We start from the raw sequence: 15,758 nt of genomic DNA, 5'->3' as shown, positions 1-15,758 counted from the left end.
ATTGCTCAATTACAAATGAACTGAACACCATCCGTTTGCAAATATTTTAATATACATTTTATGTATAGTCTAGTACTGTTCCGCTGTACCATGCCGATAATGTTAAAGAGTCGCTCCAATCGAGTTTGAACAATACCATGAAAGCCCCAGTGGTCTAATGGTTAGGACAGCTGCATATCAAGCAGAAAGTCCGGGTTCGAGTCACGGTTGGGGCGACTTTTTCTCATTCTCATACTCATAGATTTCCTCATCTTATCGTTTAAAATATGTATATATATATATATATATATATATATATATATATATATATATCACTATCTCTATACATCATGCAATAATGATTTTCTTGTTTGTATAATATACTTTACTAAGTATTCACATCATTTTTAAAACATCTAATTGAAATTGTTTTCCAGATCGTAAAATGAAAGTAGGGCTACAAGCTCAACAGATTTTTAGAGTATGTTATCTAGTTATCGTTCTTAGCAACGTTATTCCCCCACTAACGTCCACGTCGTATAGTGAGTATTTTTTTGTTTTTTCCTTCTGAATAGTTCATTGTATATGAGGGCGATGGTACGAAAAATAATGTCATAATGTGAAAGACGAAATTCTATTTTCACGAAGTGAAGTTTAGGTTGAAGGGTCTTTCAAACCTCATCTTCCTCCTGTGCAGCGTCAGCTTCTTTACTCGCATTATAAAGTAAAATGATTGGGTGCGAGCCGTATAGAGCGTCGTGAAAACGGAACATTAAGACGCGATTTTATTTACATCAACAGGTGTGCAAAGCTCTTAAAGCCTGTTTTCATGTCGACGTTATTCGACGCTATCGATGACAATAATCGGCAATCTCCTACGTAAACATTGAAATTTGAACGATTTATAGGCAAAGGTACTTTTAACTAACGACGATGATACAAATCGTCGGCGATTTACAGAAAAAGGTGTATTAATCGACGGTACAAGTAGCAAACGTTGACAATCGCAAGAGTTGAATCCAGTTCCACTATAGCGATATCGCAACGCTAAAACGTAAGAACTGACCAATCATCTTGGCGATACAGAACATGACGTCACGTAATTGATGAAAAATTCTGCTGACTACATTTATTTTTGTTGCATTGCGGCGCGGTCAAAGCTAGGCCTAGCCCTGCAAAAGTGACTGTATAAAATGATGTTCCGGAAAGTAGGCGTGGGGATATAGGTAGGTCTAAGTCTTCAGCCTAGTCCAAAATGCTATTTGGACTAGGATAGGCCTACTCAGAACGAAGAACCATCATTAGAGAGATAGTAGTATGCCTAGGCCCACGTCTCCTACACTATGAGAGGCAGGGGATCGAGTCTCTATTTATTCTTTCGCTTTACGATGACGTCGAGAGAAGAAGACAGGAGTTTCCACTCAAACGTTCAACGCTAGAAATTCAAATGTTCGCGCTATCGTTATCATTTCAACTTGATCGTTTTCAACGATCATCGTTGAACTTTTAACGATTAACGATGATAGCGTCGACTAACGTCTAGGCAGGCATACATAATGTAAATCATATACAATATGTGACGTTGTATCACGAAATATGGGATAAGTTAGGGTTAGGATTTTGGTTTACGATCACGATCACCAAACTTGTACAATAACTGAGTTTAACTTTTTATTTAAATTAGACAACACACATAGAACTGGTATTGAATTTTGCCCAGGATTTCATCTTTGCGATGAAGAAGACTCAGATGATAGATGTGGCAATCCACCTATTCGGGAAAAAGAATGTGGATGCGATGCTGCCTGCGAATACTTTGGTGATTGTTGCTACGACTACTGGTCTGCTTGTAGGCATACATCTGAACCTACGTATACGGAAACGGTTTCTAGGAAATATGAATGTCTCGAAGACGGAATTTATGCAATAGCATTTTGTAGAGTTAATAGTTCTGTTGGGACAAGTACAATCGACAAATGTGAACATCCTGATTCGGGGGATGCTCTGTTAGAAGTTATTGTATCGGATAAAGAGTATAATATCTACAAGAATATATTCTGTGCTTTGTGTAATGATGTTGCAATCACGAATATAACAGCTTGGGAGATGTTTTTTTTCTGTATCGATGAAGTTTTCAGCTCGGAGTTCAACCAATCTTTTTTTATTAACTCTTCTTCTGGCACTGATTCATCCCAAACTTCAATATACGAAGAATTACTTAGCAATGATCAATTATGCCCTTATGTGAGTTTTAATCCACCATCAGGAACCAAAAATAAAGGGCGCCCATGCGCACCAAAATCTCGATCACAATGTAATAATAATTACGTGAATGAAACCGTTATTAGTCCCTGCTTCAAATCTATAGTATATGCCAGTGGTAACGTATACTTCAATCAACACTACGCAATTTGCAACAACATGTCACATTATGCATGTAATCCTGACTCCGACGAAATGTTTAGAACTACAGATAGAAGATTATCTGATATCACATTTATAATTGACTTTACCGGTGAAAATAGTATCCCTGCTGATTTACCCTACGTATCATATAGTAACATGGAAGTTAGTTGCTCAACCGGCGTCTTTGATCCATTTACTAACCAATGTATTGAACTAACATGCAAAGATGGATTCAAACTGGAAGGTTCCAGATGCATTGGGCGTTCTACTTCATCGGATTGTAGCTCAATCACCGTCAGCATACCTAAAAACATATTTTGTGAGTGCAACATAGAAGAGCAGTCTTTGCATATTGAATACGAATATAAAAATGAGAACGGAACTGGATGGAATGGAACTGTTGATGTATTTAAAAGCAGATTGGCATTACTTGGAATTAATTACACAACAGAATATTCAAACTGTAAATCCAACAAAACTATAACAATTATTTCAGTTGAAAAAATAAAGTGCCAAGTAGTTTATGAAGTACATGGTGTATTGAATAGCGTAATGGATGATGATATTGATACACAGTTAGGCGTAGTTACATTTCGGCAGAACTGTTCTATAAAAACAATAGAAAATAAACTTTTATGTGAACCCGAAAGATTATTACTGACAGCAGATAAAGCATTGAGTTATGACAACTTAACAGGAACTATCCATGCAGATAATTCTTCTTTAAAAATCCCCGATGAAATGTATGTTTTAGAACTTGTTTATCAACTTGGAAATGAGTCTTCAATCTGTGGTATTTTGTCAATGCCAACATGTAATGTGTGTCCACAAATTCAATTAGACACCGCAGCATTTACAGATCAAGGAAATGGCACGCTGGTTTACAGAGCAACTGGAACCAAATTTGAAGAACACCAGTATACTTATACAGATTCATCCAAAGAGACGTTACTGGTATGTTCTTTTCTGAATACAACTGGAGAGGCAGAAGAAAATATTGATTTCTTCAATTATCCTGATGCTTTATTGGTAACCAGTGTTGTTGGTACACTGATCTCGCTTGTTGGTCTTTTCATTACGATTCTGCTTCGTGTTGTCATTGCAGAGCTAAGAACACTTTTTGGAAAGATGATTCTAAACCTTTCTATAGCATTATTTATCGCGCTGCTGTTGACCCTATTTCAAGACAGTTTTATCAAATGGACAACTTTATGTAAAGCAGTTGCGGCTGTCTTGCAGTATATGTGGTTAGTCTGTTTCTGTTGGATGAACTCGATGGCCATTGAACTTTTCATCACATTTGGGATGATCCAAGGTTCATCAAGATCTCCAAGAAGTAAAAAATCACAGAGAAAGTCTTTTATAAGATACTTTATTTATAGTTGGGGTCTGCCAGCCATCTACGTCACTGTCATCTTTGGTTTAAGTTTGTGTGAATGTACCAGCATAAATGTCAAGTATGGGGATGACACTGTTTGTTGGATTCGAGATGAGCTTGCATCATTGTATGTCTTTGGAATTCCAACAGCTGTGATTCTTATGCCCAATATTGTACTATTTCTGGCGACAGTTAAAGAAATACGAAAAACAATACAATCAACTGCTGCGGTTCAAAGTAGCAAATCAGATCAGAATCAAAGAAAAGAAATGATTATTTACATACGGGTATGTATCAATGTAGTCAAATAATTAATTTTTAAGTTAACAAGTTTGAAATTGTAAGTTAAATATATACTGTATTGTCTCCCAAAAAGTGAAAAGTGAAGAATAATTTAAACAAAAAAGACTTTGAATAGGGCATTTTGTTGTTTTAATAAAGTTACAGTAATCACTTCCGTAGAAAAAATAAACAAAATTTTCACTTGTAAAAAACACAATAAACGTTTAAATTCTCCCAATTTTTGGTAATATTGAATAACTATTATGTGTCATTAAAATGACATATTCAACAAAAACATTTATAAAAAAAAAGGATTTTTTTTCAGGGGGACAATATATCTTTAAAATTAAATGTTATATAAATCTAATTATATAGTATTGTTGTTGAAGTAAAACAGTTTAGTATAAATATCCTATTAAAACCAAAAAACAAAAAAAAAAACAAAAAAAAAAACCCCCAAATGGTGACTACATAGATATAAATCTTACTGTATATCAAGGGCTTGTTCACGTTGTTTAACTATCGCCAATTGAATCTAAATACAGTATTAATTACAAATAATATAGTTTATTTAAAATGTTGCATTTTTTTCCAGATTTCAACGATCATGGGACTAACGTGGGTATTTGGCTACTTGGCATCATTCATTGATCACGTGGTACTTTGGTATATCTTTACAATCCTAAATTCTCTTCAAGGATTCTTTATTTTCGTTGCATTCAATATGAACCACTCGATAAAGAAAGTAATAAAAAGTCGTAAGAAAATTATAAAAAAATAAAAATATACTAATATTACAAACATTACCTCAAACAAATCTAATTCAACATATTCGACTAGGTTGTAAGTTTGTACAAGTTTATTATTTACCAATGTAATTTCAAGTTAAAGATAGTTACGACACGCTATATACAGTATATTATATATATAATGTGTGCCAACAGTTTCTTTGACGAATATTAAGCCGAATTATATAGTCTAAAACTTAAGGACGGCTACACGTCTACGACAAGTTAAAATGGATTATTTGTTACTAGGACAAATAATTAAGCAAGGGATATTTACGAATTATATACATTTTCATAGACTGTTTAAATTCTGATGATATACTGTAAATACAAAAGTAGTAAGCCGTACTGTATACACTTGGTAAGCAGTGTTTCTGTAAATATAGCAAAATCAATATTAATATTAAATACAAATGTATTCATTGTTCTGGTTTAGCGGATGTCCTTTGATTAGGCGTTACGGTAGTGAATTTTCTAATTTCCAAAACATCAAATGTACCTTAATAGGTGTCCCCAGAACCCGTCCTTTGATACACACCGCTGGGGAAACCTATTAAGGGACATTTGATGTTAAAAAAACAGACTATATAAAATTCACTACCATATTATGGTGTTTGAAGTATCTTGTGATTACAGTACATTTTATAATGTTAATAATGTCTATGTGTAGCATATCGTATCGTTTGTTAACTTCAAACAATATCATCACATCATTTTCAAAATTCATTTAAGTTCACTTTGTTGTTTGGTCTGAAAGGTACAGTATCCCCTAATTATCTTTATGTTGGCCTATACATCCAATGGATATTCTTCGTTGTATAAATTAATTACAAAAATATATAGATAGATAATTATATTCGATATCTTACGATTTTATTATTTAGCTCCGCCAAGGAGGTACTGTATAATATGTAGTCGATTGCGTGTGTCTGTCGGTTTGTTTTTTAGCAGGATTACTCAACAATTAATTACAAGATCTTTCCCAAAATGAAATTATAGATAGATATGTGGTCAAGGACCACTCCATTAAATTTTGGAGGCAATCCGGACCACAGACCACTTTTTAGAATTATTTTCAGAACTGGTAGGCCTAGTGTTAAAAGATAGGAAAGACAATTTTCAAAAGCCGGCGAGCAGTCTTAAAGTAACAAGTAAACTGAAATTGCATTTTCTCGAGAACTTACATGTACTTGTATTCATTTTTGTACAAGAAGCAATAGTTATAATTTGTGATTTGTAATTTTAAAACATAATTAGATGTAATGTACAAGTGTATGATATAGTAGTTTTAAAAACCTATTTCTTTTCAAATTCACCCGTTTGTTTTTGACGTTTCTGTTTTATTGTTAGTCAACTGAAACTATTGTTAGTTGAAAGGCTGGTTACATAATAACCATTACATCAAATTTGCATACACATGGTTGTAGTGAAATTAGCCTAATCACACAAAGCAAAATATATAGGCCCTATATTTTTTTTCCCAGTGAAATCTTATGTAGGAGAATTTTACATTAGGCGGAGGTTGTTGTAAAATTAATGTAATTATTTATTTGTTAATAAATATTGTTGTTATCTGTTGAACGGCGTTTAACAATATAGTAATATAATTAGACAATAGTTAATTACAATAATATATGGAAAAAGACATTGGATTTAAGCGCACACTAAGCCCATGTACTGTACTTCAACCGGCCCACTGACAAGAGCGACTAGAGATTACAAGGTAAAGCGTGGTTCCCACTAGCGACGCAACACAACGACGTAACGCAACGCAAGTGAATTGACCAATCACAAGCGATGGCTTATTCGCTTGTGATTGCCAACTGTCTATAACTTCGCCTGTCATTGGTTAAAACGCTTGCGTTGCGTTTACGTCCTTGCGTAACGTTCTAGTGGGAACCAAGCTTAAGGTAAATGTCATCACGTCATACGTACTGACACGTCAACGTAAATGTCCTCTAAAGCGTGGTTCCCACTAGCGACGCAACGCAAGTGAATTGACCAATCACAAGCGATGGCTTATTCGCTTGTGATTGCTAACTGTCTATAACTTCGCTTGTCATTGGTTAAAACGCTTGCGTTGCGTTGACGTCCTGCGTTACGTTCTAGTGGGAACCAAGCTTTAATCTAAACGTGTATATACCTGTCGACTACTCAGGTACGGCCCATGTGGACGTGAACTTCGTTCACGTTCACTCAAATATATAAAAAAAATGAATATACATTTTGGAAACACGCCGAACGTTTTGCAATTTTTTGAATCCGTAAAAAATCCGTAAAAGCAGCAGCTGATATAAACTACGTAAAAACAAGGTCATAGATGGTTGCAGTCGCGTGATCAAGTTAGTGTTTACCGACCGCCCAAATTGAGATGTAGAGTCGCGACTACTGTAATAATGATTATGTTGGGATGTTATTGAAAATTTTGAATATACTACGTGCTTACGTTACGACGCGCCATATGTTCCCACTTGTGACACGTAATTAGGTTATGTTCTTACGTTGATACGTTGCGTCTACGTTCTTACGTTGCATCCTAGTGGGAACCAAGTTTGCCAGTTAGAAAATTCGATACTGTACCGTATATCAAAACAATAAATGAACACTCCTACCTTGAAAATCCAAAACAATATCATGTACATCATCGCATATTTCCATAGCATTATTTCCGTAATGTCTCCAATCTGGCCAACAAGTTAGGCCATCTGAACGTAGCCTACGTGACTGAGGTATGATAATGGTACATAGACCGCTTGGCTTCGCCCTGTCACTAACACGTAATTACATCGAGAGGCCTAGTAAAATAAAGTTTTAAAAATGTGTCTTCACACGTTATTTGATTGATTTATGGATTTATTTTCCAAGATGTCAAAAGATAGTTTAGTGTCCTTGCATGAAAATAAACAAACGATCATACATTTTCAGTTTTAAAAGAATTTTCAAAACAAATTTTAAAATAGTCAGCCGTTGAAAAGAAATGATCAAAATACAGTCATTAGCGTTAAACGCCACCAACGTTATTGTTATTATTATTATTTATAATACTAACGTTAAGAATTTTGACTTTATCTGTATTTACTTAAAGAGTTTATCTGGAGGACTAATTCAATTTGGATAGGTAGAACCTCTATTATGGGGAAACCTTTGAGACAACAAAAGTGTCCCCTCTTGTTAGTTGGTTGATGTATGGGTGTCTCCTTAATAGATGTAATAGAGGCTTGATTGATTGATTGAAATATATATTTATACTGGGTAACCTCTTCAGTCAAAGACTGGTCTCCCAGAGGGCCCAGTTGGTGATCAGTGGCTGTGATGTACTAGTACACCGGGGTAACCCCCTACTCGTCTCGAAAGATGTACTAGGTTCTTTAAAGTGCACACGAGCTAGATGTGTACACTGGACCTACGGTTTATAGTCCTTATCCGAGAAGACTCGTTCTACCACCAGAACCATGGAGTGAGTGAGCCTCGAACCCCTGCCGATGTTATGGCTACGTAATTACGGTTCCACTGTCTTAACCGCTCCGCCACTCTTCTACTTCTACATTAGTTTTTTGTGGAATTTCATCTCCACGTCATATGTGTTCAATTACAAAATAAAAGCTTTGTTTGCAATTTGTTTGACTTTAAATTCTAGATTGCCTGGACTAATACAGGATATATAGAAAACTACTGTAGACAGCGGCCATTTTGGTTTATGGACATTAACCTAATTTCTTCAACAACATTTTTTTCTTCATTTTTAGTCGCGTGCAACTCTACAGCTCACTATGTCGGTTGGTTAGTTGGTCGGGCGGCCGGTAAACACTAACTCAAATTTGACCACGCGACTGCAGCCATGTATATGGCCTTGTTTGTTCTGATAGGTCATTATAAATATTTACCACAAAAATACATTATGTTCTAATTCTGTCAAGGTATATCTATTATTTGTGCTACATTGACAGCACTATTAATGGATATTGTAATAAGCCCAAAGTTAAATAAACATGTGTGAAGTTTAGAAACTAGTAATAATGATAGATTCCACAAAATAAGTATTAACACAAAATAATATATGCAAAAAGATATATCATATAAAGTATATTTTGCACAATATCACTAAGTTTGAAAACATAGGATTCGACCGGGCTCGAACCAGGGACCTTCTGCGTGTTAAGCAGACGTGATAACCACTACACTACGAAACCACTTACACCAACGATGTTGGTTACACAAAGTTTTTTAATCCGTTTAAATTACAAATAAATATGGTATAAGCACAAAGCCAAATAAATATGTGTAAAAGTGATAATTACCGATTAAACAAAATAACTGTATTAAAAAAGTAATAAAAATAAGATATACTGTACGGTATATTATTGCGTATACAGTACTTTTCACCATAACGTTAAAAAAATATGTTTCGCCCGGGCTCGAACCAGGGACCTTCTGCGTGTTAAGCAGACGTGATAACCACTACACTACGAAGCCTCTTATAATAACATAACGGTGAATCAGTAAATGGCCTAAGTTTTTAAATAATATTTTTAAAATAAAATAATAAAAAAAAAACAATTTATCAAAAAACAGGTTCCGCCCGGGCTTCAGCCTGTAAAGCAGACGTGATAAGCACTACACTACGAAACCACGTACAGCAACAATGTAGTTTACATAACATTTTTTAATCCATTTAAATTACGAATAAATATGGTAAAAAGCACAAAGCTAAATAAACATGTGTAAAAGTGATAAAACATGTTGAATACTTAAGCACATTATTGGTAAACATGTTGAATACATAAGTGGTAACATGTTGAATGCCTAAGCACATTATTGGTAAACATGTTGAATACCTAAGCACATATTGGTAAACATGTTGAATACCTAAGCACATATTGGTAAACATGTTGAATATTTAAGCACATTATTGGTAAACATGTTGAATACCTAAGCACATTAGTGGTAAACATGTTGAATACCTAAGCACATTATTGGTAAACATGTTGAATACCTAAGCACATATTGGTAAACATGTTGAATACCTAAGCACATTATGGGTAAACATGTTGAATACCTAAGCACATATTGGTAAACATGTTGAATACCTAAGCACATATTGGTAAACATGTTGAATATTTAAGCACATTATTGGTAAACATGTTGAATACCTAAGCACATTAGTGGTAAATATGTTGAATACCTAAGCACATTATTGGTAAACATGTTGAATACCTAAGCACATATTGGTAAACATGTTGAATACCTAAGCACATTATGGGTAAACATGTTGAATACCTAAGCACATTAGTTGTAAACATTTTCAATACCAAAGCACGTTATTGGTAAACATGTTGAATACGTAATTTTAAAAAGATACATATTTTGCAATTAAAAGAAATCAATTAAACAAAACAGGTTCCATTATGGGTAAACATGTTGAATACCGGCTAAGCACATTATCGGTAAACATGTTGAATACCTAATTTAAAAAGGATATATGTTTTTCAATTAAGAGAAATCAATTAAACAAAACAGGTTCCGCCCGGGCTCGAACCGGGGGAGATTTTTTTTTCGTACATAAGTTGGGGACCCCTCATGAAACGTCACAAAATAAATATGAATAATTCATCAGTTAAATGTGTTGTTCCGTGTGCACCCAAGCGATTACAACTGCGATACGATTCTAGGCCTATCTTCGCTGTGGTTGCGGCGTGCGATTTCATAAAAGAATAGCGGGTTTTGGGTGGATTTTGTCGAAATAATCAGCCTTTAGTTTAGGGTGCTTTTAATAGAATTTATTGTTAAAGAAATACTTTTTAAAATTATAGTTTCTATTAATACTATTAGGCCTAATTATTATTAGTCTCAAAAGCCCATCATGTCTATTCTAGTGGTCTCTGTGTGTGACGTGTGTGTGTTAGGTATGACACAGTCAGAGTAAGTCAGCAAACAAAAATACAGTATGTACGAGAATGAAGAGATTTATACATATCGGTCGAAAAAATTAAATCATTACGGAAATTACTTTAGTGTGAGTGTCGTAGAACAGTATTAAAACCTTATTTTAATTTTTACAGTATGTTCAATTTTTATTCTCGTGGGTCTATAATCTTTCCATCTCATGTGTTCATATACGCGCATTTTTAAAGTTCCTTTTAGTACATACATATTGTTTAATTAATAATAATAATAAAATAGCAGAATTACAAAATTACAGTAAACAAATTATACACATTCTTTATTCTCGTGGGTCTAAACTTTATTTGGGCTATTTCCAATTACTACTACTACTACTACTTAGCTGGTGATTAGCCTCGACACATTTTGCATAGTGGTGTATGTGTGAAGAAGAGTACGCAAAGGCAATCACGTGAATTGACCTAGAATCCTAGGCCTAGAATCGTATCGTCCCAGTTGTAACCACTTGTTGCTATACGCTTGGGTGCACACGGAACAACACATTTAACTAATGAATTATTCATGTTTATTTGGTGACGTTTCATGAGGGGTCCCCAACTTATGTACGAAAAAAAAATAGCGAACCGGGGACCTTCTGCGTGTGAAGCAGACGTGATAACCACTACACTACGAAACCGCTGTAAGAATAACGCTGTGATTTACACATTTTTGAGAAGCGAATTGAATAACAAAAAACCACAAAAACAAACTAAAATGTAAAAGCTAGGAAGGAGGTGTTAACAAAATATAATAATGGCTGAATCCGCAAATAAAATAGGTTTCGCCCAGGCTTGAACCGGACCTTTTGCGTGTTAAGCAGACGTGATAATCACTACACCACGAAACCACTTGCACGAACAATGTGGGTTACACACAGTTTTAAAATCTGTTTAAATTACAAATAAATATGGTAATAAGCACAAAGCCAAATAAACATGTGTAAAAGTGATAATTACCGATTACACAAAATAAGTATTTTTAAAAAGTAATAAAAATAAGATATACTGTATATTATATTGCGTATACCTTTTCACCATAATGTTAAAAAAACAGGTTCCGCCCGGGCTCGAACCGGGGACCTTCTGCGTGTAAAGCAGACGTGATAACCAATACACTACGAAACCACGTACAGCAGCAACGTAGTTTACAAGTTGAATGCCTAAGCACATTATTGGTAACATGTTGAATACCTAAGCACATTACTGGTAACATGTTAAATACCTAAGCACATTATTGGTAAACATGTTGAAACCCTAAGCACATATTGGTAAACATGTTGAATACCAAAGCACATTATTGGTAAACATGTTGAATACCTAAGCACATTTACGGTAAACATGTTGAATACCTAAGCACATTATTGGTAAACATGTTGAATACCTGAGCACATTATGGGTAAACATGTTGAAAACCGGCTAAGCACATTATGGGTAAACATGTTGAATACCTAAGCACATTATTGGTTAACATGCTGAATATCTAAGCACATTATTGGTAAACATGTTGAATACCTAATTTTAAAAGGATATATGTTTTTCAATAAAAAGAAATCAATTAAACAAAACAGGTTCCACCCGGGCTCGAACCGGGGACCTTCTGCGTGTGAAGCAGACGTGATAACCACTACACCACGAAACCGATTGTATAAGAATAACGCTGTGATTTACAAATTTTTGTGAAGCAAATTGAATAACAAAAAAACCACAAAATCAAAAAACTCAAATGTAAAAGCTAGGAAGGAGGTGTTAAAAACATATAATAATGGCAGAATCCGCAAATAAAAAATGAAGAAATAGGTTTCGCCCGGGCTCGAATCGGGGACGTTCCGCGTGTGAAGCAGACGTGATAACCACTACACTACGAAACCGCTTGTAAGTATAATGCTGTGATTTACAAATTTTTCCGAAGCGAATTGAATAACAAAAAACGACAAAAACAAACTAAAATGTAAAAGCTTGGAAGGAGGTGTTAAAAACATATAATCCGCAAATAAATAATGAAGAAATAGGTTTCGCCCGGGCTCGAACTGGGGACCTTCTGCGTGTTAAGCAGACGTAATAACCACTACACTACGAAACCACTTGCACCAACAATGTGCGTTACACAAAGTTTTTTAATCTGTTTAAATTACAAATAAATATAGTAATAAGCACAAAGCTCAAAAAAACAGGTGTAAAAGTGATAATTACCGATTACACAAAATAAGTATATTAAAAAAGTAATAAAAATAAGATATACTGTACGGTATATTATATTGAGTGTACAGTACTTTTCACCATAATGTTAAAAAAATAGGTTTCGCCCGGGCTCCAACCGGGGACCTTCTGCGTGTTAAGCAGACGTGATAACCACTACACTACGAAATCACTTGCACGAACAATGTGCGTTACACAAAATTTTTTAATCTGTTTAAATTACAAATAAATATAGTAATAAGCACAAAGCCCAAAAAAACAGGTGTAAAAGTGATAATTACCGATTACACAAAATAAGTATATTAAAAAAGTAATAAAAATAAGATATACTGTACGGTATATTATATTGAGTATACAGTACTTTTCACCATAATGTTAAAAAAATAGGTTTCGCCCGGGCTCGAACCGGGGACCTTCTGCGTGTTAAGCAGACGTGATAACCACTACACTACGAAGCCTCTTTAAATAACATAACCCTGAATCAGTAAATTAAGTGTTTAAATAATAATTTTAAAAATGTATCTTTCAATAAAAAAAACCAATTAATCAAAAAACAGGTTCCGCCCGGGCTCGAACCGGGGACCTTCTGCGTGTAAAGCAGACGTGATAACCACTACACTACGAAACCACGTACAGCAACGTACGCAACGTAGTTTACATAAAGTTTTTTAATCCATTTAAATTACGAATAAATATGGTAATAAGCACAAAGCTAGTGGTAACATGTTGAATGCCTAAGCACATTATTGGTAACATGTTGAATACAAAAGCACATTATTGGTAACATGTTGAATACCTAAGCACATTACTGGTAACATGTTAAATACCTAAGCACATTATTTGTAAACATGTTGAAAACCTAAGCACATATTGGTAAACATGTTGAATACCAAAGCACATTATTGGTAAACATGTTGAATACCTAAGCACATTTACGGTAAACATGTTGAATACCTAAGCACATTATTGGTAAACATGTTGAATACAAAAGCACATTATGGGTAAACATGTTGAAAACCGGCTAAGCACATTATGGGTAAACATGTTGAATACCTAAGCACATTATTGGTTAACATGTTGAATATCTAAGCACATTATTGGTAAACATGTTGAATACCTTATTTTAAAAGGATATATGTTTTTCAATAAAAAGAAATCAATTAAACAGAACAGGTTCCACCCGGGCTCGAACCGGGGACCTTCTGCGTGTGAAGCATACGTGATAACCACTACACCACGAAACCGATTGTATTAGAATAACGCTGTGATTGACAAATTTTTGTGAAGCAAATTGAATAACAAAAAAACCAGAAAAACAAAAAACTCAAATGTAAAAGCTAGGAAGGAGGTGTTAAAAACATATAATAATGGCAGAATCCGCAAATAAAAAATGAAGAAATAGGTTTCGCCCAGGCTCGAATCGGGGACGTTCCGCGTGTGAAGCAGACGTGATAACCACTACACTACGAAACCGCTTGTAAGTATAATGCTGTGATTTACAAATTTTTGCGAAGCGAATTGAATAACAAAAAACGACAAAAACAAACTATAATGTTAAAGCTTGGAAGGAGGTGTTAAAAACATATTATCCGCAAATAAATAATGAAGAAATAGGTTTCGCCCGGGCTCGAACCGGGGACCTTCTGCGTGTTAAGCAGACGTGATAACCACTACACTACGAAACCGCTTGCACCAACAATGTGCGTTACACAAAATTTTTTAATCTGTTTAAATTACAAATAAATATAGTAATAAGCACAAAGCCCAAAAAAACAGGTGTAAAAATGATAATTACCGATTACACAAAATAAGTATATTAAAAAAGTAATAAAAATAAGATATACTGTACGGTATATTATATTGCGTATACAGTACTTTTCACCATAATGTTAAAAAAATTGGTTTCGCCCGGGCTCGAACCGGGGACCTTCTGCGTGTTAAGCAGACGTGATTACCACTACACTACGAAGCCTCTTTAAATAACATAACGCTGAATCAGTAAATTAAGTGTTTAAATAATAATTTTAAAAATGTATCTTTCAATAAAAAAAAACAATTAATCAAAAAACAGGTTCCGCCCGGGCTCGAACCGGGGACCTTCTGCGTGTAAAGCAGACGTGATAACCACTACACTACGAAACCACGTACAGCAACAACGTAGTTTACATAAAGTTTTTTAATCCATTTAAATTACGAATAAATATGGTAATAAGCACAAAGCTAGTGGTAACATGTTGAATGCCTAAGCACATTATTGGTAACATGTTGAATACAAAAGCACATTATTGGTAACATGTTGAATACCTAAGCACATTACTGGTAACATGTTAAATACCTAAGCACATTATTTGTAAACATGTTGAAAACCTAAGCACATATTGGTAAACATGTTGAATACCAAAGCATATTATTGGTAAACATGTTGAATACCTAAGCACATTTACGGTAAACATGTTGAATACCTAAGCACATTATTGGTAAACATGTTGAATACCTGAGCACATTATGGGTAAACATGTTGAAAACCGGCTAAGCACATTATGGGTAAACATGTTGAATACCTAAGCACATTATTGGTTAACATGTTGAATATCTAAGCACATTATTGATACACATGTTGAATACCTAATTTTAAAAGGATATATGTTTTTCAATAAAAAGAAATCAATTAAACAAAACAGGTTCCACCCGGGCTCGAACCGGGGACCTTCTGCGTGTGAAGCAGACGTGATAACCACTACACCACGAAACCGATTGTATAAGAATAACGCTGTGATTTACAAATTTTTG

At 34.5% G+C, this 15,758-nt stretch overlaps 1 protein-coding gene and 14 non-coding genes across 15 annotated transcripts; 1 reads left to right on the top strand and 14 right to left on the bottom strand.

Annotated features, from left to right (window-relative positions):
• Positions 1-424: 424 nt before the first annotated feature.
• Positions 425-4,826, top strand: LOC140061273 (uncharacterized). The gene is made up of 3 exons (XM_072107781.1): positions 425-521; positions 1,664-4,050; positions 4,641-4,826. Exons 1-3 carry the CDS (start codon positions 425-427, stop codon positions 4,824-4,826), a joined length of 2,670 nt encoding a protein of 889 aa, XP_071963882.1.
• Positions 4,827-8,950: 4,124 nt separating this feature from the next.
• On the bottom strand, positions 8,951-9,023 carry Trnav-aac (transfer RNA valine (anticodon AAC)). Its single transcript has one exon. It is a non-coding gene; the product is annotated as a tRNA-Val (tRNA).
• Positions 9,024-9,233: 210 nt separating this feature from the next.
• On the bottom strand, positions 9,234-9,306 carry Trnav-aac (transfer RNA valine (anticodon AAC)). The gene has a single exon. It is a non-coding gene; the product is annotated as a tRNA-Val (tRNA).
• A 2,518-nt stretch (positions 9,307-11,824) lies between these two features.
• Trnav-uac (transfer RNA valine (anticodon UAC)) lies at positions 11,825-11,897 on the bottom strand. The gene has a single exon. It is a non-coding gene; the product is annotated as a tRNA-Val (tRNA).
• A 441-nt stretch (positions 11,898-12,338) lies between these two features.
• Trnav-cac (transfer RNA valine (anticodon CAC)) lies at positions 12,339-12,411 on the bottom strand. The gene has a single exon. It is a non-coding gene; the product is annotated as a tRNA-Val (tRNA).
• Positions 12,412-12,567: 156 nt separating this feature from the next.
• On the bottom strand, positions 12,568-12,640 carry Trnav-cac (transfer RNA valine (anticodon CAC)). The gene has a single exon. It is a non-coding gene; the product is annotated as a tRNA-Val (tRNA).
• Positions 12,641-12,779: 139 nt separating this feature from the next.
• Positions 12,780-12,852, bottom strand: Trnav-aac (transfer RNA valine (anticodon AAC)). The gene has a single exon. It is a non-coding gene; the product is annotated as a tRNA-Val (tRNA).
• Positions 12,853-13,066: 214 nt separating this feature from the next.
• Positions 13,067-13,139, bottom strand: Trnav-aac (transfer RNA valine (anticodon AAC)). Its single transcript has one exon. It is a non-coding gene; the product is annotated as a tRNA-Val (tRNA).
• A 214-nt stretch (positions 13,140-13,353) lies between these two features.
• On the bottom strand, positions 13,354-13,426 carry Trnav-aac (transfer RNA valine (anticodon AAC)). The gene has a single exon. It is a non-coding gene; the product is annotated as a tRNA-Val (tRNA).
• A 97-nt stretch (positions 13,427-13,523) lies between these two features.
• Trnav-uac (transfer RNA valine (anticodon UAC)) lies at positions 13,524-13,596 on the bottom strand. Its single transcript has one exon. It is a non-coding gene; the product is annotated as a tRNA-Val (tRNA).
• A 543-nt stretch (positions 13,597-14,139) lies between these two features.
• Trnav-cac (transfer RNA valine (anticodon CAC)) lies at positions 14,140-14,212 on the bottom strand. The gene has a single exon. It is a non-coding gene; the product is annotated as a tRNA-Val (tRNA).
• Positions 14,213-14,580: 368 nt separating this feature from the next.
• Positions 14,581-14,653, bottom strand: Trnav-aac (transfer RNA valine (anticodon AAC)). Its single transcript has one exon. It is a non-coding gene; the product is annotated as a tRNA-Val (tRNA).
• A 214-nt stretch (positions 14,654-14,867) lies between these two features.
• Positions 14,868-14,940, bottom strand: Trnav-aac (transfer RNA valine (anticodon AAC)). The gene has a single exon. It is a non-coding gene; the product is annotated as a tRNA-Val (tRNA).
• Positions 14,941-15,037: 97 nt separating this feature from the next.
• Positions 15,038-15,110, bottom strand: Trnav-uac (transfer RNA valine (anticodon UAC)). The gene has a single exon. It is a non-coding gene; the product is annotated as a tRNA-Val (tRNA).
• Positions 15,111-15,647: 537 nt separating this feature from the next.
• Positions 15,648-15,720, bottom strand: Trnav-cac (transfer RNA valine (anticodon CAC)). The gene has a single exon. It is a non-coding gene; the product is annotated as a tRNA-Val (tRNA).
• Between the last annotated feature and the right edge of the window lie 38 nt (positions 15,721-15,758).

This window comes from Antedon mediterranea, chromosome 10, assembly GCF_964355755.1.
Source record: "Antedon mediterranea chromosome 10, ecAntMedi1.1, whole genome shotgun sequence".
In the NCBI taxonomy this organism is placed as follows: Eukaryota; Metazoa; Echinodermata; class Crinoidea; order Comatulida; family Antedonidae; genus Antedon; species Antedon mediterranea.
This window is presented reverse-complemented; position numbering and strand designations above follow the sequence as displayed.